The sequence below is a fragment of the Dicentrarchus labrax genome, unplaced genomic scaffold, assembly GCF_905237075.1.
Source record: "Dicentrarchus labrax unplaced genomic scaffold, dlabrax2021, whole genome shotgun sequence".
Lineage (NCBI taxonomy): Eukaryota > Metazoa > Chordata > Actinopteri > Moronidae > Dicentrarchus > Dicentrarchus labrax.
In genome coordinates, this window is record NW_026136714.1 from 28,396,066 (window position 1) to 28,419,622 (window position 23,557).

At 40.4% G+C, this 23,557-nt stretch overlaps 1 protein-coding gene across 4 annotated transcripts in view; it reads left to right on the forward strand.

Annotated features, from left to right (window-relative positions):
* The window catches only part of pnpla7b (patatin-like phospholipase domain containing 7b), a 32,846-nt gene extending 11,621 nt beyond the window's left edge, over positions 1-21,225 (forward strand). For all 4 annotated transcript variants that reach the window (XM_051422266.1, XM_051422269.1, XM_051422268.1 and 1 more), the window contains exons 12-35: positions 1,760-1,880; positions 1,978-2,055; positions 3,264-3,346; positions 3,662-3,811; positions 4,086-4,163; positions 4,692-4,897; positions 4,992-5,123; positions 5,227-5,350; positions 5,469-5,658; positions 5,975-6,124; positions 8,362-8,425; positions 9,341-9,509; positions 9,997-10,179; positions 10,268-10,386; positions 11,273-11,429; positions 11,583-11,699; positions 12,042-12,111; positions 12,800-12,916; positions 15,180-15,328; positions 15,528-15,680; positions 15,766-15,882; positions 17,588-17,672; positions 18,090-18,220; positions 18,357-21,225. In XM_051422266.1, the coding sequence (XP_051278226.1) occupies positions 1,760-1,880; positions 1,978-2,055; positions 3,264-3,346; positions 3,662-3,811; positions 4,086-4,163; positions 4,692-4,897; positions 4,992-5,123; positions 5,227-5,350; positions 5,469-5,658; positions 5,975-6,124; positions 8,362-8,425; positions 9,341-9,509; positions 9,997-10,179; positions 10,268-10,386; positions 11,273-11,429; positions 11,583-11,699; positions 12,042-12,111; positions 12,800-12,916; positions 15,180-15,328; positions 15,528-15,680; positions 15,766-15,882; positions 17,588-17,672; positions 18,090-18,220; positions 18,357-18,425 (3,012 nt within the window). In that variant the 3' untranslated portion in view covers positions 18,426-21,225. The remainder of the gene's footprint in view (positions 1-1,759; positions 1,881-1,977; positions 2,056-3,263; positions 3,347-3,661; positions 3,812-4,085; positions 4,164-4,691; positions 4,898-4,991; positions 5,124-5,226; positions 5,351-5,468; positions 5,659-5,974; positions 6,125-8,361; positions 8,426-9,340; positions 9,510-9,996; positions 10,180-10,267; positions 10,387-11,272; positions 11,430-11,582; positions 11,700-12,041; positions 12,112-12,799; positions 12,917-15,179; positions 15,329-15,527; positions 15,681-15,765; positions 15,883-17,587; positions 17,673-18,089; positions 18,221-18,356) is intronic.
* Positions 21,226-23,557: the final 2,332 nt, after the last annotated feature.

Consider the following 23,557-nt stretch of genomic DNA (forward strand, 5'->3'; position numbering starts at 1 on the left):
TGGAGCTGAACACTCGTTTCAAGCCCGACACATACGGCTTTATGAGAGCTGCTGCTGCCTGCTTGCCACGGTCAGACACCTTTGGTGACAAGGCTCGCATCCGACCCTGCGTGCACTTTTCCATTCCCGTGGAAGACAAAGGCCAACAAGACCACAAACGAGAAAAAATCTTGTAGAAGTGCTTGACGCATGCCCCCGTGATATTTTCCCCAACGTGAACAGTCTCCTGCAGGCCCTCCTCACATTGCCCATGACGACATGTACTGTGGAGAGACTCTTTTCAGCTGTCAATTGGATAAAAACAGGCACCAGGGCAACAATGTTGACAGATTCAACTCATTGTCCCTGCTTTCATTTGAAAGGGAATTGACTGATTCACTGGAATATCAAGAAATTCTTGCTGTGTTCAGCACGAAACCCCCCCGTCTCCTGCTGTAACAAGCCCCAAGTCCCACAAGCAAGTTTGAATTGAATTGTGTGCATGTGTGATTATTTATCAGCTATCTCGGATTGTTATGCTGTTGTTTATATGGTTAGATATGTTATTCATTTAATTATTCTGAAGAAATAAGCTAGAGGAGAAATAATTTTCCTGCTGTTTGTGTTTAGCAGCTGTGTCGGATTCAATGCTGCTGTTATTTCATGTCGACACAGTTCTTCTGTCATTCTGTTAATTAATTTTGGACAGTTCCCTGCCCGCCGTGCTGGGTAAATAAATGGAGAGAGAAACAGACCCTCCAAAGATATAATTCCGTTTCAGTCTTTTTGTGTATTGAACGTTCAAAAGAGATAAATGAAGTTAGGCTTACTGCCAAGGTGTATGTCTTTGTCCGCTTCAGCACTGAGCTGAGGACAGTGACACAAGAGCCACACAGGTAGGCTACTGAGGCGCTGTCCTCCGTGCTGCAAACTGGGTTTTTTTTGGGCTTATTTTAATTGGCCCATCCAGTTTTCTGGAGGCCCACCTACAATCAAAATCCTGGCGCCGCTAGTGGTGGGGGGATGAATGGATTCCACTAAATACCAGCAAATTCTGGAAGAAACATCACTCCATCTGTAAAAAAGCTAAAGTTGAAAAGAGGAGGGCTGGATAATGATCCTAAACATACTTGAAATCCACCACAGACTTCCTCAAGAGAGGAGCTGAAGGTTTGCATGGCCCTCACAGTCCCCTGACTTAAATATCATTGAATCATTGCCCCAAGGATATTACAGAACCAGAAACCTTTCGCATGAAGAATGGGGGGGGGAAATCCCAAATACTTGATGGACTTAGTGGGCTACAAAAAACGTTTGTAAGCTATGATAACTGCCAGAGTTGGTGTCACTAACTACTGACAGTGTAGGTTGCCCAAACCTTTCCACATTCGACAATTATGTTTTTATTTTTTAAATGTATGATATAAAATGTAACTATACATGAATGTTAGCTGAAAATATTATATTTTATGTTCCATATCCTTGAAAGGCTGTGTTTACATCTTTTCTGTTAAAAAACACCTAAATATGTTATTTGTTAAGAGGTGCCCAGACCTATACATACATCTGTATATAGAATTTGATGTAAATGTGGCATTCTTTTTAGAATATGTAGAGTATATATGATAAATAAACGTATATATCATATCCATCCATCCATTATGTCACAGATGGGCCACACTCAATAGCTGATTTATTTCACCTTGGCTTCTATAAGTTAGAGAAAGTTTATAAATGGCGAGATGTATTTATTTAATCTTGATTCCTGGGCGCGTTACAGGAGAGCCAAGCCATCTCCTTGGTGTCGGTGGCCCATGTTCTGGGTGAGACTCACCCCCACAGAGGCCTCCGCAGGCAACCTTCCCACTCCGATGAAGTGGCCTCTGAAAAATCTGACACAGGTCACAAATAACAGCCTCTCAAGTTTCAAGTTGCAGTAATGTGTGTGAAATAATATTTGTCTCAAGTTTGATGTTTTCTTGTTTCGCACCACAACAGAAAAGTCTGGACTCTCTGACATGTCCACGTCTAAATACAAGAAATCTCGCGCTTTCTCCACCCCAATGGCTGTTACAGGTACAGTATACACAAATATACATACAACATATTTGATATATTTTTCTTCATACTTTGATATATTATTTACATTGCCTTTCCTGTCTCAATAGCACACATGCACAACTATCTGTAACCTTTTTACATGTAGAAAAGAAGGCATTACATTTAAAGATAAACATTTAGAAAATGCAGTCTGCCGCTGAAAGTGAAATCCAACTTTGTGTCAGTTCCATGTGAGCTAAATACTATTTTTCCAAATCACCAATAATTGCCCACGTCTGCAGCTAATGTTATTGCTAATATTCTAGGGATGGTAAGGTTCACCAATCGGTGCACATACATAAAAGTTCAAGATGAGATCGCCGCAATTAAAATAGTGTGTATATAATACAATTGTCAGCTCGTTTCTAACATCTTTATATCGGTAAAACCAGATTGATTTATATATAATGAATATATACCATCATTTTATTTCTACATTGATTCCCCCTCTCTAAACTGTTTATCAAGCTGCTTTAGAAGAAGCAAAGAAATAAAATCAAAATATTTGCAACATATTGAACTATATAGCTGGCGAGGCGAAGCACATCCCTATGTTTTCATACGCAAGGTCTACTGTGCAAGCTTTATGGTAAATGGACCTGTACTTGAATAGCGCCTTTCTAGTCTTCCGACCACTCAAAGCACTTTTACACTACGTGGCACATTCACCCTTTCACACACATTCACACACCGATGCACAGCATCAGGAGCAATTTGGGGTTCAGTATCTTGCTCAAGGATACTTCTACACGTGGCGGGAGGAGGGATCGAACCAACAACCTTCTTATTAATGGACGACACGCTCTTCCTCTGAGACACTTATACTTAATCATTTATACTTATCAAAGGATAAGGACAGGCACAACATATGCAAAATACATTGCCAAATATCAAACAATCAGTCAATTAATCAATTTTTAGCAAACTTTAAATGAAGTCTATTAGCAAGAAAAGACACAAGATATCTGAGTTGAGTTGCAGTGAAAACTAGCATCAGCCGTAGCATCAGCCGTAGCGTCAGCCGTTGCGTAAGCCGTAGCATCAGCCGTAGCATCAGCCGTAGCGTCAGCAGGACTATGACAAATCCTGTAGCCTCTAAGACACAGTGGAATAGGGAGCTGCTTGTCCATCTGGTCATAATAATTGATTTAATATGATGACTGTCAACTTTTTGCATCTTGCAGGTGAAATGTCAGTTGACCTCAACAGAGTATATGAACGGGCTAGAGTTGCCAAGGAGGAGACGGCGCCTCACACTCCCGTGAAGGTCTCTGGATGAGAATGTTCTGTCTTGCACTTTAGGATAGTCTGCAGTGTCAAGCTAGTTACAATTTTGACCAGTCATTTCCAATAGGAAAAGAAACTCAGCACAATAGCATCAGTAAACTGTTAATTTTCACAGCATATTCTCCCCCTGGTTGAAGTAAAATAATTATTATTTGAGCAGCTTGTTACACAACAGTGTTACTACTACTTTTAGTACACTGTATTTGCACAAGCAGGGAATTTTTTTCACTTAGTCTGTGGTTTAGTGTTTTTCTAAAGTCTCTATTACACTTCCTTGTGTCTCTCTGTCTACTAGTCTATTCTAAAGAAGAGTGTGACAATGCTGCACACTCCATCTGCTGTTTACCACTATAGTGAAGCAGGAGGAGGAAATGTCCACCATAATAAGGTTAATGCCATTTTCCAAGCTGCCAAAAAGGATCTGCTGCAGGTCATCCAAATACAGGTAGCGTTCACACTACATCTAATGTGCAACATTCACTGGTTCATTCTTGTTTTAGATGTGAAAAAATGCAGTATTGTTCAAGAGTTTGAACAAAGTGGGAAAATCGTATTTCAAGTCATTACAGATATATGGCATATGAGTGTGGAATATGAGTGAATCTGTGAATTTGAATTGATCTGGCAACAGTTTTGTAATTGGGAATCTGTGTTTAGTGAGGTAGTACTGGATACTAAGACAGACAGTTAAAGAACATTTCTGTGTCTCACGTTATCAGGACCCCAGTCTGCTGGACGGGAGGGTGAATCTTCGCCAGGTCAAAGCCGGATCTGTTGTGGCCCACCAGGGAGACCAGGTCAGACTGTCGGGCCAACACTGTCAGAAACTAACTTGTTAAAGCTCTGAATGCAAAAACAATGGCCAGGTCACAAAGTATACATGAAACTAAGTTGATAATGAATGAATGTCACTGATGCTTGCTCTGTTCTGTAACCCCGGGTCTTGCTGTTGCTCTCCTTTCCAGCACATGGAAGGACAGGGAGGTCCCAGAACAGGGCCATACCACCAAATATAACATACTACATTTGCAAATGAAGTTTTCATATGACAAAAGTGGTCCTTACCGAATTACATTTTTTAAATTCTCACATGGAAATGATTTGCATCTACAGAGTGACAATGTCTCAACTACCATAACACAAGTTAAGCGTTGCAGTCCTGCCTCAGTGAGAGGCAACATGAAAGCGCACACATTTGGATAAACCAAATTGTCTTGTAAACAAACTAAGGAGGTCTATTTATTGGACATATTATATTGAACTGAAATTAAAGCCACCCTTTGCCTGAGCATAAAACTGGTGTGTATTCTCCACATTACTTGCAGGATGTGAGTGTGGCGTTTGTCATCTCTGGGTTGCTCCACGTTTACCAGCGCATGATAGACCGCGAGGAGGACACCCTGCTGTTTGTCACCCACCCAGGGGAGATGGTGGGCCACCTGGCTGTTCTCACGGGGGAGCCCCTTATCTTCACTGTCCGAGCTCAGAGAGACTGCACCTTCCTCTCCATATCCAAGGCCCACTTCTACGAGTACGATCAAGCTCACTCACAAAATATTGCTTTAGGGTTCAAAAGTGGGTTCTTCCCATCACACAGAACAAATCTGTGTTTTTAAACTTTGCAGGATAATGCGTGAGGAGCCCAGGGTAGTGCTGAACGTAGCTCACACTGTGGTGAAGAGGGTGTCGCCATTTGTCAGGCAGATTGACTTTGCCCTGGACTGGATGGCTGTGGAGGCTGGCCGTGCCGTCTACAGGTATCTACTCTAGGGAACCAGTGGTGGGAAAAATAACTAATTACTAAATAAGTTAAATTATACTAGTGTGTGAGGGTAATGTTGGATTCTGTTTTGTTTTTAGACAGGGAGACAAGTCAGACAGCACCTTCATCGTCCTGAGTGGCAGACTGCGCTCCGTCATTGCAAAGGATGATGGGAAGAAGGAGCTGGCTGGAGAGTATGGCCGCGGGGATCTGATTGGTGTGGTGAGTGTTTCAGAAAATCCTCCCCAAAAAAGACACAATATAGAGACGTACTGCTCTGGGGAAACACATTTTAGGCGCTACAGATTGTAGTACAGCACCTGTTATGTGGGTTGTCCAGGTTGAGGCCCTTACCCACATGAACCGAGCCACCACGGTCCATGCTGTGAGGGACTCCGAGATGGCCAAGCTACCCGACGGAGCTCTGAACTCAATCAAGAGGCGGTATCCTCAGGTTGTCACCAGGCTGATTCATCTGCTGGGGCAGAAGATTCTGGGAAACATGCAGCAAGTCAATGGACCTTTGGCTGGTAATCACATACAATTTATGTTAGTATGTGTATGGTACAGAAAGAATGTACTAATAATAAGAACATCACCAGTTATTAGGTGGAAATCAAGTTGGCTTGTGAAATGTTACCTGGCTGAGTGATGACATGCCCTACACTACTAAAATGTGTTACATTTCAGTATTAGATAAGATACAAATCAACATATATACAAGGCATAAAAAGAGCATTTTTTCTTCTGTCTATAATTGAATTATAATTGTCTTGAATTGGCGCTATACAAATAAAATTGAATTGAATTGAATATAATATCCGATGAGACTCTTCTGCCATGCAGCTCGTAGTCTGGCTCTCCAGACCCCCACCAGTAAGTGGGACGCTGGGAATCCAGCCTCCAACCTGTCCACTGTGGCCATCCTGCCTGTGTCTGAAGAGGTTCCACTCACTGCCTTCACTCTGGAGCTGCAGCATGCACTCAGTGGCATCGGTACGCACACAGACACAGACACTCACATACACATAAACATAAACACACACACAGACAGACTGTTTGTCCACTTTTTAATCCAATTTTCCAGGTTACCTGAGGAGTCATGATTGACAGAGCACCATTAACACCATTAACAACAGTAACAACAACCATTAATATCAGGCAGGATTGTGTGGCACAATCTACACTGTCACCAATTGCTGTGTCACTTGTATATACATATAAAAGTTTGATTTAAAGTTACTTTTATTCAACCAGCAAGTTTTTTTTGGAACCAGAAATGACACAGGCGTCTACAAAAAGATAATAAGACGATGTACAAGAGGCATCATTGAACAAAAAAATATTTCTCAGCTTTTATTTACATTTGAACAAAAAGTGGCATGTCCAAAATTATTCATAACCTTTGCAAACTGTCATAGTCTATGGAAAAATCCAAAGTTCTATACCATTCCAAATAGTCCAAGCTGTTCTAAAGCATCCTAATTACCCTGATTCATTGGGAACAGCGGTTTTAATCCACTCAACAGGTAAAAAAAACAGCAGCTCTCTGCAGTTGGTTTGTGGACAGTCATGGCTAAGACAAAGGAGCTCACTAAGGACCTGCGGCTGCGCATTGTGGCGGCTCACAAGTCAGGAAAGGGCTATAAGGCCATATCTAAATGTTGTCAAGTTCCAGTGGCTACAGTGCAAAGTATTATTAAAAAATACAAGACGTTCCGCACTGTGGGAAATCTCAGAGGATGTGGTCGGAAGCCAAAAGTGACACCTGTGCTGGCCAGGAGGATAGTGAGAGAGGTGAAAAAGAATCCAAGGATCACCACCAAGGCCATCCTGGTGAATCTGGGCTCTTTTTGTGTGAACACACAATGATGTATCCTTCATTTGGCGTAGAAAAGGAGAAGCCTTCAACCCTAAGAACACCATCCCAACTGTCAAACATGGTGGTGGGGACCTAATGCTTTGGGGTGTTTTTCAGCCAATGGCATGGGAACCTAATCACAGTAAACGGCACTATGAAAAAAGAGCATTACATCAAGATTCAACAACAACATCAGGCAGTCTGCAGAGAAACTTGGCCTTAGGCACCAGTGGACATTTCAGCACAAACGACCCAAAACACACAAGAAATGGCCACTGCAAACCTTTAACGTTTTGCAGTGGCCCAGCCAGAGTCCTGACTTGAATCCACTTGAGAATCTGTGGAGGGAGCTAAAGATCAGGGTGATGGCAAGGAGACCCTCCAACCTGAAAGAGTTGGACCTCATCGCTAAAGATGAACGGGCAAATTACCAGTGGAGACGCTGGTCATCAGTTATAGGAAGCGTTTGATTGCTGTAATAGCCAATAAAGGCTTTTCTATTGATTATTGAGAAGGGTATGAATAATTTTGGACATGCCACTTTTTGTTCAAATGTAAATAAAAGCTGAGAAATATTTTTTTCCACAATGATGCCTCCCGTACATCGTCTGTGTCATTTCCGGTCAAAAAAACCCAAAAACTTTCTGGTTGAATAAAAGTAACTTTAAGTCAAAATTAAATATATATAGACAATATGAACGGCGCCTTGCCTGGAAAGTGGAGATCAGGCAGCAGCACAGGGTGGTGACAAAAAGCAGTAGTCAAGTCTGACAGTTTCAGCAGCCTCCAAAGAATATACAGGATGTCACAGAAATGGTTAAAAAAAAAAAAACACACACCCACACCCACACCCCTGAAAGGTTTGGGGTCACCTGCAATAAAGGGTTAATGCTTTTAGGTTGTAGACAGTCCTCTTTACAAATAGATGTTATTTTGTATGAAGGGTTTTGTACATGGAGAACAAAACTGTATTATGGATCAACCAGACTGAGAGAGACAAAGGTCCCTCTAAGCAACAGTTCAATAAGAATCTAAGAAATCAGTCATTGGTCAAATGAACTGGAATTAACAGGCCTGTACTTTAGCTAAGCTATTCTCTTCAGAGGTTTGGTGTTGGTTGAATATCAGCTGAACATACTATGGACTGACAGAACCCAGTTTAAACCTGTTCAATCGGACCACTGAGCAGACTGCAGAGGGCCCAAAGAAACACTGGTTCCCTTCTTTTGTAAGGAAGTACATGTCCACTGTTAGGGGATAGGAAGATCTACACTAGGATTTGTACCATGAAACAATGTTCTACACTTTTATTCACAGCAGTGTCATACATCCTATTTTAAAGCCCAGTTTGATGTCTTTCTATTTTCTGAAGGCCCCACTCTACTTCTGACCAGTGACATCATCAAACAGCGACTAGGCTCTGCTGCTCTGGACAGGTAGACATCTGATTGAGTGATTCAATTGTAAAATTCCTTCTGAATAAACACATCATATACCTCATATACTTATTTTATTTACCTTCAGGAGACAAGTCAATATAACAATTAAAACATAGATACTGCGTGTGCAAGAAAACAATATTAGACAGAAATAAAACTGAACAATATATACAGTATATACACAGCAGATATCTTTGTACTGTGCTCCAGAGAAAAATATGAGGCATTTTATGTGGTAAATGATCAGAATATTTTGACTAAAAAGTACCAGCTGTTTAGTTATTCACAACAAAGCAAGACAAAACGTTCTGGCTTCATTTATTATAAACAAAAAAAGTTTCTACCAATATTCAAATTAGAACATGAGAAATTGCCTGTTTGCATAATTTAATGGTAAAACATTAAAAAGTCATAATACAAAAAGTTATTCATATTTAGATCTTTATTCATCTGCACTAGAGATCTGTGAAGAAAATCAGGTTCCTCTGGCTCCTCCTAGTGCTCCTAATGATATTTGCAAGAATCCACCGGGCCTGAAGGAAAACAACCAATCAGAGCCAAGAAAGATAGTTGATTGCTAAGTCTCATTCCAAGACACTTTGGGACCCTGGGAATGAGACTCAACAGTCTACCCAGTTCTTGACTAATTTCAGCAAATATGATAAAAAGTAATTTTTTATAAAAGTTACCTACTGCAGCTTTAAATCTCTTCCAACATCTAATTAAGGTAAAATATTCAAGTCTTTATCTAGTACTGTGCTGTGTCAGACTGATATATGTGAACATAATATAAATGATTTTGAAATAATTAGTCCTTGAAAAGTCCTTGAAATGTATCATTACAAAAGAGAAGCAACCCTGCATATACTGTACATACAGTAACAGGTGACGTTTGTACCTCATCTCTTAAAGTGTCCACGAATACCGTCTGTCCAGTTGGCTCGGACAGCAGGAAGACATCCATCGCATCGTCCTCTACCAGTCTGACTCTGGCCTCACGCCTTGGACCCAGCGCTGCATCCGCCAAGCTGACTGCATCATCATTGTTGGACTGGGTGAGCAGGAGCCCACCGTGGGTGAGGTCAGTAAATATACCTACACCTGTTCAGCTGCTGTAGGTTTTTTTTGCAGAAATCACACAGGACGTTCACAGTCATAACAGTTGATTAACACCAGCTCTGTTTTCTGTGATTTAAAACTAAATTCAGGACGGTGAACAGTGTGACTTAAAGCTGTGCTAACACACATCAGCCTGGATGCTATAGTGGGACTAGCTCTCACCCCAACAATTTCATAGACCCATCCATTCTCTTAAGTTGTAATGACTAAAGGCTGATTTATAGTTTTACACTGTCTATATGTCGAGCCTTTACACCATTATTAGCATTTATACTTACACAGCTGTGTCTGCTTTGCTCTGCAAACAACACTGCCAAAACGCTAGTTGGTGATTGGTTTCTATGCCACACCATCACAGTATTGACGCACCTCCTTTCTGCAATGGATCTCTACGATGAGCTTACTGAAAGTTACAGTACCTACTTTTTCTTCCTCTTCCCCAACTGTAGTTGGAGCGGATGTTGGAGGGCAGTGCAGTTCGTGCTCAGAAGCAGCTGGTGTTGCTGCACAGAGAAGACGGCCCACCACCCAAAGGGACAGCCGAGTGGCTAAACATGCGGAGCTGGATCTCCAGACACCATCACCTGTCTTGCCCCCGCAGAGTGTTCTCCAAGAGGAGTTTACCTAAGCTGGTACAAACCACCGACCCACTTTCTTTATGGGCAGTTCTAGCCCAGTCTGCCAATGAGTCATTTCTGTTTGTGTGTGTTTGGTCTTCAGAGAGAGTTGTACCAGCGTGTGTTTGAGAAGTGTCCAGATCGTCATTCCGACTTCTCCCGTCTGGCCAGGATCCTGACGGGAAACAGCATCGCCCTTGTGCTGGGTGGAGGGGGTGCCAGGTAGTGCAGCTTTATATACAAACACATTCAATGCCAGCATTTTAAGACTTCACCTCAAGGAGCATTGACCCACCCACCCAGTCCTGACACTTTTTGCTCTGTGCTCCCATCACAGTTGAGCAAGCCTCGCTCAACTTTCTACTTTCCTGTACTTAGATATGCTGTGTGCTAGGCTAATCTATGTGGAAAAGACAACCACACTTTTGTTGGTTAAATGATTAAAGTTCCAACTAGCTAGCAAATCTGCATCAATCCTTGTTAACTTAGCTGGTTAGGTAGTTAGTTGGCTAGTGTTTTGCTTGAGATAACTAGCTAGATAATCTTAAAAGGGGCGGGCTTAAGAAGGGTCAATTATAGTTTAGCATTAGAATGATAAAAGATAAGATAATCCCCATGCTGGCATTGCAGAAATGTCAATATAAAACAGCAAACAACTGATAATCACTTTACAAGATACAGTATGTATTTTCCAATAAGCAGGTATATTCTGATTGTTTCTGTTCTGATTGATCTGTTTCTTTTTCTCACTGCTCTGGCTTGTCCTGGAGCTCTGGCAAGGTAGGGACCGGTTCCTCTTAGCTATGACCTGAGACCCCTTCCAGACATGTGTCAAGGCATATATACAAGTAGTCTGCTTGGAACAATAATGTGTGTCTGTTTTTTTTCTAATAGAAATTCAATTATTTCATCACTAAAAAGTGATAATATAGTATGCAAATTTTCTTAATGTCTTTAAATTAAAGTTTTCCTGTTGGACACAAGATGTCTCCTACTTCACTGTGAAGTCCAAAAAATTCAGACTGGTAGACTTTTTTTTATTTATTTGAACAAAATGATATCATATATCATGTCTGATGTTATTTGATGGACGACTGTCTCCTTTCAGGGGTTGCTCTCAGGTCGGCATCCTGCGGGCGCTGAAGGAGGCAGGGATCCCTGTCGACATGGTGGGCGGCACCTCCATCGGCTCCCTCATGGGAGCGTTGTACGCTGAGGAGAAGAGCAACAGTCGCATGAGGGTCCGGGCTCGTGAGTGGGCCATGGTGTGTTGACATTACACTGAAAAAGCACAGTTTGAAAATGATCTTTCTCATTATTATTAGGAAATTGCTTTACTTAAAGATTTTGGTCTTGTTATGACATCTGCTCTCATATTTAACCCATCACTTCCCTTTTTAACTTTCCTCCTTTCTCAGGATATGACCTCTTACTTTAAGAAGATCTTGGATCTGACCTACCCTGTTACCTCTATGTTTTCTGGAGCTTCCTTTAACTCCAGCATCAGCTCTGTCTTCAAGGGCAAACAGATAGAGGTAAAGTCATCTTAAAAAACCTTTCTTTAAAACAGGTTCTCGAAAAGACCAAGAATAATTGGGGATTGTTCCAAATCACTTAATCAATGAATCTAAAACTTTATTCTGCATCATTTGAGTTCAGGTTCCACAGCTGAAAATTACCTTAATTTCATACCTGAAGTGAGCATTCTACCCCCCGCAGAGTGGGGGCAGATGCAAGTGTTAATTAAAGGAGCTCTGTGAGAATATTTCATTCTTAGCACATGGGTTAAAACAACAAACTGGTATCAAATACGGATGGCATATTTGTTACAAACCAACAATCGTCTGATTTCTAATGTTAATTTTCATCTATGCTAGGACCTGTGGTTGCCATACTTCAACATTACAACAGATATCACAGCTTCCTCCATGAGAGTCCACACTTATGGTCTGTACCACTTTGTACTGTTTTTTTTATTATTTTAAAAACATCCTTTTTTTGAATCCCCTCCAAAAAGACATTTTGGAGATGGTTACTGAAATAAATGAATCAAATGGACATGTATGTGTGATTTGCAATGTTAATTAACCAAAATGTTATTACTGCCATGGTTCCTCAAAGCACCTGAGGGTCACGAGACCTTTTTGATTTTAAGGGTTGTTAGAAAACATTTTTTTTAAATTACATTTCATTCAGTTCTGTGTAGGAAACTAAATTAAATTATTATTTTTACAGTTTAGATTGTTATTTAAGAAGTTTGAAGAGCTGAACACAATGTATATTCACAGAGCCTTCACTCTCTGATGAACAGCCTGATCCTGCATTGGAAAAGTTCAAACAAATAGAACAATGAGCAGAAAACACTGAATACAACCAGGTGGCAGACATTAAGAATAACTAAATAGAAATATCCAGTCTTCTCTCTGATGGTCTTTTTTGTTTATTTAGGTCATATAGAGGCGGTATTATCAGTATTATAACATCTGAGACTGTTTCATAACCAGTTAAAAGCTTCTTGTAATACCTTTAATTTTTTGGACTTGGTTATGTAATGTAAGTCATGTTCTCATGATGTCTTTTAATTGCTTTGTCTTTTCTTTCTGTCAACCTGTCAATCACACACTCTCCTCTTCAGGTTCGTTGTGGCGGTATGTCCGGGCCAGTATGTCGCTGTCTGGTTACCTGCCGCCTCTCTGTGATCCCAAAGATGGACACTTGCTCATGGACGGAGGGTACATCAACAACCTGCCTGGTGAGAAACACTGGGAGCGAGGGTAGTAGAGGACTTCATATGAGTGGGAATGATATATATTTCATAAGAAGAAGAAGAACAACAACGGCTTATTACAAAGTTATTCAAGTCTTTTGTTAAAAACTGTACACCGTTGGAGATGATAACTATTGCATTTACACCGAGTCATTACCACTTACTAATTTACTAATAAACAAACAACACAAGCATGAATGACACTCTTTCCCAGGCTCTAGCTGTCTTGTACTGTATGTACACTCTGTGACAGTATATATATATAGAGTTCTTCCAGCACCATCACTGTTGAAGTTCAGTTACCTTGGACTGCACCATAGAAAGACAAGATTATTTACAACATTTATAACATGCTTATATGTTAACAATATTGTGGGGAAAAACACATGTTTATCCTCTTCAGTACAGTCCAATACGAAAGGAAGGTGGTTATAATGTTGTAATATCAGTCATGTCAAGATCACACTTTTTTCCATTAAAAAGTAATTTATTTTGTAATGAAGAACCTTTTATAAATCCTACATCTAGAAGCTTTAAAAATCAACATTCTTTTTTGAATGAAACAACTTACTGTGTACTAATGGATCATCTCTATTTTAGGGAAGATGCTCAACATGGCTTTGTATTCATTATTAAAATAGTACCATCGATCAAATGGTGGCAGACATTTGGCATCAGTACAAAAATAGTCCATCACAGAGGCAACTTTGCATTGGACAAGAGCCACTTTAATACAAAACACTGCTTTCCTTCCTTATTAATGTAAATGCTGGATAAAATACAAATTGTTAGTTTCTGTAGATTAGGGACACAGGATATGGGTTTTTCGATATTTAGACTGTCATAAAAATGTACTTTGAGAACAGAGTATTCCACCAATTTAGCATTGCAGTCCTGTAACATTGTCAGACTCACAATGGACAGCTAACACAAAAAGATCAAAATGCATACAGCAGTACCGCAGATATCGTCATTTCTTTACCTTTTTTTTAAAACCTGGCACCTACATTGCTTACAATGCCCAGCGAATGGTCAGCCAGATTGTCGGGTATATTCAATTCAATTCAATTTTATTTGTATAGCGCCAATTCATAACAGAAGTTATCTCAGGACACTTTTCAAATAGAGCAGGTCTAGACCGAACTCTTTAACATTAATTACAGAGACCCAACAGTACCACCATGAGCAAGCACTTGGCGACAAGGGCAAGGAAAAACTGCCTGTTAAAAGGCAGAAACCTAGGACAGATCCTCCGGCTCTAGGTGGGTGGTCGTCTGTCTCGACCAGTTGGGGTGAGAGAGAGAGAGAGAGAGAGAGAGAGAGAGAGAGAGAGAGAGAGAGAGAGAGAGAGAGAGAGAGAGCGACAGACAGACAGACAGACAGACAGACAGACAGACAGACAGACAGACAGACAGACAGACAGACAGACAGACAGACAGACAGACAGGTGCACAGCAACAACAGTATTGGCAATGGCAGTCAAGCAGGACCATGGCAGGAGGCTCCACCAGGATCCATGAGAACCCACGAGGAGGAAAGCCCAAAAACCCCGGGGGGGGAGGGGGGAGAAATGCATTAATGGAACATGAATGAGTGCAGAAAGAGAGAGGAAGAGAGTAGCTCAGTGCACCATGGGAAATCCCCCGATAGTCTAGGCCTATAGCAGCATAACTAAGGGATGGTTCAGGACTCACCTGATCCAGCCCTAACTATAAGCTTTATCAAAGAGGAATGTCTTAAGCCTACTCTTGAATGTGGTGAGGGTGTCTGCCTCCCGAACCACAAATGGAAGCTGGTTCCACAGGAGAGGAGCTTGGTAACTGAAGGCTCTGGCTCCTGTTCTACTTTTTAGAGACTATAGGAACCACAAGTAGCCCAGCATTCAGAGAACGTAGTGTTCTAGTGGGGTAATAGGGTACTATGAGCTCTTTAAGATATGAAGGGGCCTGACCATGAAGAGCTTTATAGGTGAGGAGGAGTATTTTAAATTCAATTCTACATTTTATAGGGAGCCAATGCAGAGTAGCTAGTACAGGAGAGATGTGATCTCTTTTTCTAGTTCCTGTCAGTACTCGTGCTGCAGCGTTCTGAATTAATTGGAGCGTTTTAATGGACTTATTGGGGCAACCTGATAATAAAGAGTTGCAGTAATCCAGCCTTGAAGTAAGTATATTGTGTTACTAGCAGCTGAACAAAGCTGAAAATAGGTCACCAGGGTCTTTGATGTGTTTGTCTCACTGCTATATAGCCGATGTGGCTCGCTCCATGGGGGCCAAGGTTGTGATTGCAATCGATGTTGGAAGTCGCGATGAAACCAACCTGACCAACTACGGTGACTCCCTGAATGGCTGGTGGCTGCTATGGAAACGCTTCAACCCTCTGGCTGAGAAAGTCAAGGTAAACTTTCATGTCAGATGGATGTGCTCTGTTGTTATTCTTGTGGCCATTTACCAAAAATATTGCAGAGATGTATGGTTAAGTGGGAAACTCTCAAAGTTACTAGCCGCTGAACCTATTCTAGAGAAATTATGTAGAGAATTGTAAAATCGAGGGATACTTCACAGCCCTGTTGAACTCCACTAATTTTACTTTCCAGGTCCTGAACATGGCAGAGATCCAAACCCGGCTTGCTTACGTCTGCTGTGTGCGGCAGCTGGAACTGGTCAAAGACAGTGAATACTGCGAGTACATCCGGCCACCCATCGACCACTACGGCACGCTAGAGTTCAGCAAGTTTGACGAGATCGCAGTGAGTTTTCCCTCCGTACCTCGATGCATGTCTTTTCCATCTTTTGGCTTTGAATATCTGTAACCCTCCTTCACTGTGGCTGCAGGAGGTTGGATACCAGCACGGAAAGACATTGTTTGATGTTTGGCTGCGCAGCGGCGTGGTGGACAGCATGCTGAAGGACAGACATCAGGAGGAGTTCCACAAGACCAAAACTGGCCATGTGAGTGTAAACTACAGACACTACTGCTGACCCGGGTGCTGGATTATAAAACCATGATCATTTTTGGGGGATTTTGTGTTGACACAATTCAGAATGTGTGGAAATAGAATAGTTAGATACATGGTTAGAAGACAGGATCATTTTGTTAATCACAAAATATTCTGCATTCAAACACACCCTGTCTAACTTTACACTAGATTAAATCAGTCTGGGTAATGTGAATGTGTCTGTCATAGTTCTAAAATCCCAGGGATTTAAAGGGATAGTTCAGGTATTTTGAAGTGGGATTGTATGAGGTACTTATCTATGGTCAGTGTATAACAGTAGACGTCAGCATGCCCAGTTTGAAGAAACAGACAGGAGTCTCAGCAGGGAAGTAGAGCAACGTACTTCGGTGGACAGGGGCTGCAGGAAATGGATTTTGGCCACAAAAAAAAGCACTAACCATAGACCTTCTGTATTCCTTTGCATAAGCCTAACTGTATTAAAGTCCCAGATCCATGTTTGGGTTGGAAAGTTGTGATGTCACTTGAAATCAAATGTCATGTTTTAAAGATGGTGTGAGCTTGTGTTTTTCTGGGGTATGCTGCTATAACTCTGATAGCTGATCTGCCGTGTAACGATAGATGTAGAGCAGAATATACCTACTTATTGTTTTTGTCAATATTGTGTTGGTTCACCCCAACTGGTCGAGGCAGACGACCACCCACCGAGACCCGAAGGGTCTGTCCTAAGTTTCTGCCTCTTAACAGGCAGTTTTTCCTTGCCCCCGTCGCCAAGCGTTGCTTGGTACTGTTGGGTCTCTGTAAATGTTACAAGGAGTTCGGTCTAGACCTGCTCTATTTGAAAAGTGTCCTGAGATAACTTCTGTTATGAATTGGTGCTATACAAATAAAATTTAATTGAATTGATTGAACTGAATTGAATTGAATTAAATCACCTCTGCTGCACATCATCCAGTAGTGTTCTGCAAGCTAAATTTTCATTACCCAGGATGGTGTAGGCATGACATAGTTGTCCAATTTTCATGAGTGTATGGAGTAAAGAATAACATATACTTTACTCAAAATGCATAATTATGTAGTTGAAGTAGTAGTCTGTGGGTCGGTTTTGATTGCAAAATGTGCTCCTCTTCTCTGGCTAATGTCTTATCTTAAGGATCCTTAGTAAAGTAGCTGAAGTCCTACCTAGACCCACTAGGGGTCACCAAAGCTAAAGCCTTCTTGATTTTAAAGCGTGTATGACAACTTAGAAACTTACAAAGTATACACAGACACAGAATTGTATAAAAAGCTCCTAAAAATATCAGGAAAACTTTGATCAATATTCACAAGAAATAATCATTGGGTTCATTGTACAGTACATATCAGTTATTGATATAATATGAAATATCCATAAAATATGTTGCTTAGTCAGGGGCATCAGTTTAATCACCAGTACAAAAGGGGTCCTTTAAGGAAACAGGTTGGGAACCACTTTTATAGACAGAGACATAGGCAGAAGGCTTTATACCAAAATGTTGCTTCACCCCCACCAGTTCTGATGTCATGGCAAGGCATGAAATGACCAAATAGGTGAATTTGTCAGCACAAAGTCACTGCACTTGATCTATACATACGGAAAATGGGCTCTAATAAGATGTCTGTTTTAAATGTTTAATCAGACAGAGAAGCTTCATCAGAATAACGCAGTTTGTGTCTTTCAGGTGGTCACCTGTCCAAACGCCTCCTTCACTGACCTGGCAGAGATAGTGTCGAGAATCGAACCTGTGAAGAATGCCTTAATCAATGGTTAGTATCTGTGAAATATTAATATAACAAATCAGTGCCTCAAAAATAATGTGTATATATAGAATTTATATAATGGGGGGGGGGGGTAAAAACGTCTCATTCTAAGGTAACAAAACCACAATGATTCCTATATTCAGGTGATTATATACTAATAAAAACATATCTATGAATATTATGTTCCATTTCTGACAATAGATCCTCTGAAATGCTACACACTGGAGCTTTAATATAAAGCCTACTTTTGATTGTATGCAGGTGTTTTTATGTCAAATAAGCAATAACATATTATTATTATTATTATCCTTGTGGAAGCTACATTATTGATATGATTTTATGATTGTAAATGGACAATATTTGTAAATATTAATTTAAAAAAAAATACTCACTGATGTTGTCTGCTTTTTTGTCTGCCTCTAGAGGAACTGTCTGATGAATACCAGACCGATTATGATGAGGAGGCAGTGGAAAGCGCCCTGTCTGACTTTGAGGGTTTTACCCCAGGCAGTGAGTACACTGAGGGAGAGGAGACGGCAGACACTGCTGAAACGGTATGTAAAAACCAACATCGTCCACTTGTTTCAAGTCATTGTAATCATCCTTACCTTTTTATGATCACCACAGATGCAATCATCTTAAAGTAAAGGGAAATCAGAGATTACTTTTTGCTTTTTCTCTGTTTCTCAGGATGAGGAAATTCCAATCCGAATTCGACGTCGCACAAACAATGCCTCACAAACTCCTAGTGGGCCATGACATCCATCAAAAGCTGTGACTGCCTGTCAGGGCTGTGGACAGTGGTCCACAACACACACATTTCAATGCAGTATTTCTGGTACCCTTTGAGAATTTCCCTCAGTTTTCATTGAGCAAGGTGTAGCTGATGCTTATACAATGAGCAGTCCGGCAGCATGCTCAGTGTCTTGCTCAAAAAGAGTGGGTCTCATTGTTTCCAGCACTGTTTAAATCAGTGGGTCTAAATCGAGAGGGGGTTCCAGGGCTCCCCAGAAAAGTGGGAAATATTTTAATCTCCCTGTTATTTCATGGGCTAGAAGTTATCCCAATGAGATATTCTGTTTCTGTTCTGTTCTCAGGAATCACACTCTTCACTGTTAATCTGCTAATCAGTTATTATAACTTCTCATTATCAGACGGGGATCCCTGAGACTACATCTCATCAAATATGGCCGGATTTGTATCAGTGTGGGGGTTCTTGACACCAAAAAGGTTGAGAACCACTTGTTTAAACAGTCCAGTAACAACCACGGTTCTCACTCGTCATGAAACTAACCCTTCCTAAGTCCCGCCCCTTTTTGTTTTGAAGATGGTAAATGGATAAAAGGGACATGTATATATCCACTGTCATGCACAGTATGTTCTGACACCTATCTACCAATACCGGCAGGACTTGGGAAGGGTCAATTTGGGAAATCCATGATTTCTCTCTGTTGACTTGGGAAAATCAGGAAATAGCAAAGAATTGTACAAATCGGTTAAGTTAAGGGAGTGTTGTTGTTTTGTTGTTTTATTTTTGACACATTCATTGACTTGTTTGGACTGGTATTTTCTTACAAGTACATTAGACACAACTTTAAAATGCACTAGAATCCTTCGCCATAATATCTCATTATATGCAGTGCCACTTTTTGGGACAGTTCTGTGCATGGCTGGTTCCTACCACAATAAGCTCAGCTCATTTTACAATGTTTACAGATAAGTTAAAACAGTATATACAGTGGTGGCCAAAATTATTAGAACATCTGACAGATCTGAAAATATTGACCTTTTTTTTTGCCTGCAAAACATGATTTCATTTCATAATGTTCATGAAACATGCAGATGGTTGCTCTGAGCACAACAAATATCAGATGAAGTGAATCCTACTGTTTTTATCCACACGCAGCAATTCCAGCAAGACATCTCTCTGGCATAGTGACAGTATATTTCCTGAGAACTTCAACACTAATGTTATCATGTACAATAGATCTGTGCAGTTTATTTTCCAACCCGCCCCAAAATTGCTTGATGGGGTTGAATTTGAGGGGGCCAGTTCATCATTTTCAGTGTTCCAGCAGATACCTTCTGTCACAGGTAGTTCCGGCAATAGTTAGAAGAATGTTTAGGGTCATTGTCCTCTTGGAAAATAAATCCAGGCCCAATAAGACGACTCCCAGATAGTATTTTGTGTCTCTCCAGAATGTTGTGGTATCCATGATGCCATCAATTTTCAAGTCACCATAATTCTACCCCCTCCGTGTTTAACTGTTGGCAAGAGATACTCCCCCCCCCCGTCGAACATACACTCTTGCTGCCAAACTGTTCAAACTTGGACTCATCAGTCCTCAACACTTATACCAATCTTCCTTTTTCCATTTCTTCCCTCATTTTCCGACGCACAGTTATTGAAGACACTGTTGCACGTTCTCGTGAGGTTGTTGTGTGTGTGTGTGTGTGTGTGTGTGTGTGTGTGTGTGTGTGTGTGTGTGTGTGTGTACACATTTTATGTGCCTATGTTCATGTAGTGTTACCCTCAATGTTCAATGATGAAGGGATTTGTCCTCTGTCAGAGTGGGGATATCTGTGTAATGTGAACAGTGACTATAATAACCTTTTTCATATAGCAATCATGCACTTCAGATGCATATGATGAATGTATTTCTTACACAGAGCCTGCCTAATTAGAAAAAATTACTATATTTCTATATAATCATGGCAGTGTAACGACTAGTGCAAGCGGGAGAACATGTTTTTTTGCATTTATCCTGACAAACTAACCTGTGCCTGTCTCACTCAGATTTTCACACCGAGCACAGCAGTGCAGGAGAGGCAGTAGCTAAAACTTTTAGTACCAGGTCTATTTTCAGCACAGTAACACTGGCAATTATGATATTTTAGCTGTGTCCCAATCTTATACTAGATTTCAAACTACATAGTAACCAGGTTTTGAGCCTGTATACTCAAAAAACCTAATCAGTTACTTAGTCAATTATGATTTGTCGTTTTTTTTAAAGAAAAAATGTCCAAACTCATAGAACTTGATCATTACTTAGACTGAAAGTAATACTTGCCAATTAATGCAATATTATGCTTTTCAGCCATTTTTCCTGTTTAATCACTGTTGTTACAGAGCTCATGTGGTATTAACTCCTAGTTATCTGTTTATGTTTTTATGACTGAAAAGGAAAAAGTCTTATGAGTATAGAGGGTGACATACTAATCAAAATATCATCTTGGATAATGATGATTAATGATTTATTGTCAATAGGGAGCAGTTACCACTATGTTAGATTATTTTATCTGACGTTGCCTATGTAAAACTGAAATCCTCATTTTCAGTTTGCTTTGATTTTTTAACTACAGTAGTTTGAATAATGTAGAATGCTTTAGAATATTTAATTGTATATTTAGTGATCAAACTGGTGGAAACCTGCACTGTACTAAGATGTCCTGTTGTGAAAGCCAAAATAACCGAAACACTAAATGGAAAAGTCCAGAAGATTGTTTTTTCTGTGGAAACTGTTTGTTGCCATGTTAAAATAAAATGATTTCTGACTCAGTTAAGGTGTCAAAGGTTGAACTACTGAACATTTAGATCAAAGGAGTAATGGTCAGATTACCTATAATGGTCTATAACCTTCAATGATAACAAGTTATCAGAATAAATATAATTATTAACACTAGAAAAGAGAAATACAACACAATAGCTCAATACAGAGTTTCAGAAAAAACGTGGCATACTCCATAAAGCTATACATCTGTAGAATATCTATAGAATACATAATATAAAGAATATACTGGAAATATAATAGAAACAAAATCAAATACTACAGTTGCAAGAAAGTGTATATGAACCCTTGGATCTCTGCATAAATTGGTCATAAAATGTGTTCTGATCTGAACATTCACAGTCCAGGGTGAAAAAGTATGTGACCCTTGGATTTAATAACTGGTTGACCCTCCTTTGGCCTATATATATATATATATATATATAACCTCAACCAAACGTTTCCTGTAGTTGCAGATCAGACCTGCACAACGGTCAGGAGGAATGCTGGACCAGTCCTCTTTACAAAACTGTTTCAATTCAGCAATATTCTTGGGATGTCTGGTGTGAATCGCTCTCTTGAGGTCATGCCACAGCATCTCATTTGGGTAGAGGTCAGGACTCTGACTGGGCCACTCCAGAAGGCGTATTTTCTTCTGTTGAAGCCTTTCTGTTGTTGATTTACTTCTATGCTTTGGGTCGTTGTCCTGATGTATCACCCATCTTCTGTTGAGCTTCAATTGGTGGACAGATCTTCACCTCATTGAGCATTCTGCGCTGTGCTCTTGCAGTCATCTGGACAGGACGGCCACTCCTAGGAAGAGAAGCAACAGTGCTGAACTTTCTCCATTTATAGACATAGCCGTGGACTGATGAACATCAAGGCTTTGAGAGATACTTTTGTAACCCTTTCCGGCTTTATGCAAGTCAACAAGTACAGCCTCACAGTGCCTGCATGCAACTCAAAGGTTGCTTTCTCCCCGTCTAGTTGAGGGACACAAAGACCAAATGCATTAAAGTAATCAAAACATAGCAGCACAGCAATGAAAAAGCTGTAATTGAGTCATGTTGCTTTTTACATGTTTCCCTGCTCTGGTGAGAGTTCCCGAACCTTGAGAGTGGATTTGAAGGATTTGAAGGATACTGGTCTGGTGTTTCAGTGACAGACATCACTCCAATCATGTAGACAACTCACTCCCATGAGTCAGTTGGTTCATTTAGACGGAACTGCTGCTGAAGTGGTGAATCTGGGAGAGAAAGTCAACTAATCTCATCAGCCAGCCAGAGAACTGCACCATCTTGTGGCCTCTACTATAAGTAAGGGTGTGCTGTATTAAGATGCTGATGTTAATGTCGTTGTGGCCAGCTGGCTCTTTGTATCTGCTTCTTTCTGAGTTCAAGGTCAACATGAGCTCTTTAAGGATTTACAGGTTATAAAGCAGTAGGCCCACATGCTAGAAGGTAAGGATTGTATACAACATGTTATATAATCCTAGGCACAGTGTTTCCCACTGCTGGGCAGTTTATCTGAGGTTGTTGATCCCTGAGGAGAGAGCTGTAACACCCTTATCAGTATATTCACCAGCTAACTTTCTTACTGCACCTTTACTTCAAGCAGCTTGTTTTCACAGGCACCTCGGCCCTGTGGTCCACTAACAGGGTGTGGTCCCCATTTCAAACTGAAACTTACAGTAATGTTCAGTCAGCAGGGAGCCCTTCACTGTTTCCTACCGTGCTACAATCTGGTAAAGTTTACTCATCTGTGATAATGTTCCCTATTTAATCTCTAATTATTGAACTGTGCCACAGTAGAGACATACAAGCACAGATTGTTCTGCTGAAGTCTTATTAAACTATAATCACAACATATTTATGTACTTTCTTTGATGTACTGACATGTTTTTTTAGTTTACTAGTACTTCTTGTTCCAAGCTTAAGGTTATATCATAAATTATCTAACATGTTGCTTTTTTTTTATCAACATTTGTTATTGAAGTCTAAATGTTCGTATTAATCAGACAAACTTAAAACATAAAAAAAGAAACATAATGATGATAATAATAATAATAATAATAATGAATAAAAAGACATGTCAGGAATGAAGTCCATTAAAATGCACAGAACTTACACAGACTCCCATGGGGACTTACTCAGGGAGAACGGCTGAATTATTTAGTTAGAATTAATATTACAAGAAAACAAAGGTCAATACAATACAAAACAAAAATAAAATATAACAGCATTCCAGGGTTGAGCTAACACAGACCGATGTTCAAAATATTTGCACAGATGCAGTTTAACATTGTTCTGAAATATCCTGCAACTTTTGTGATGTTTGAAAAAA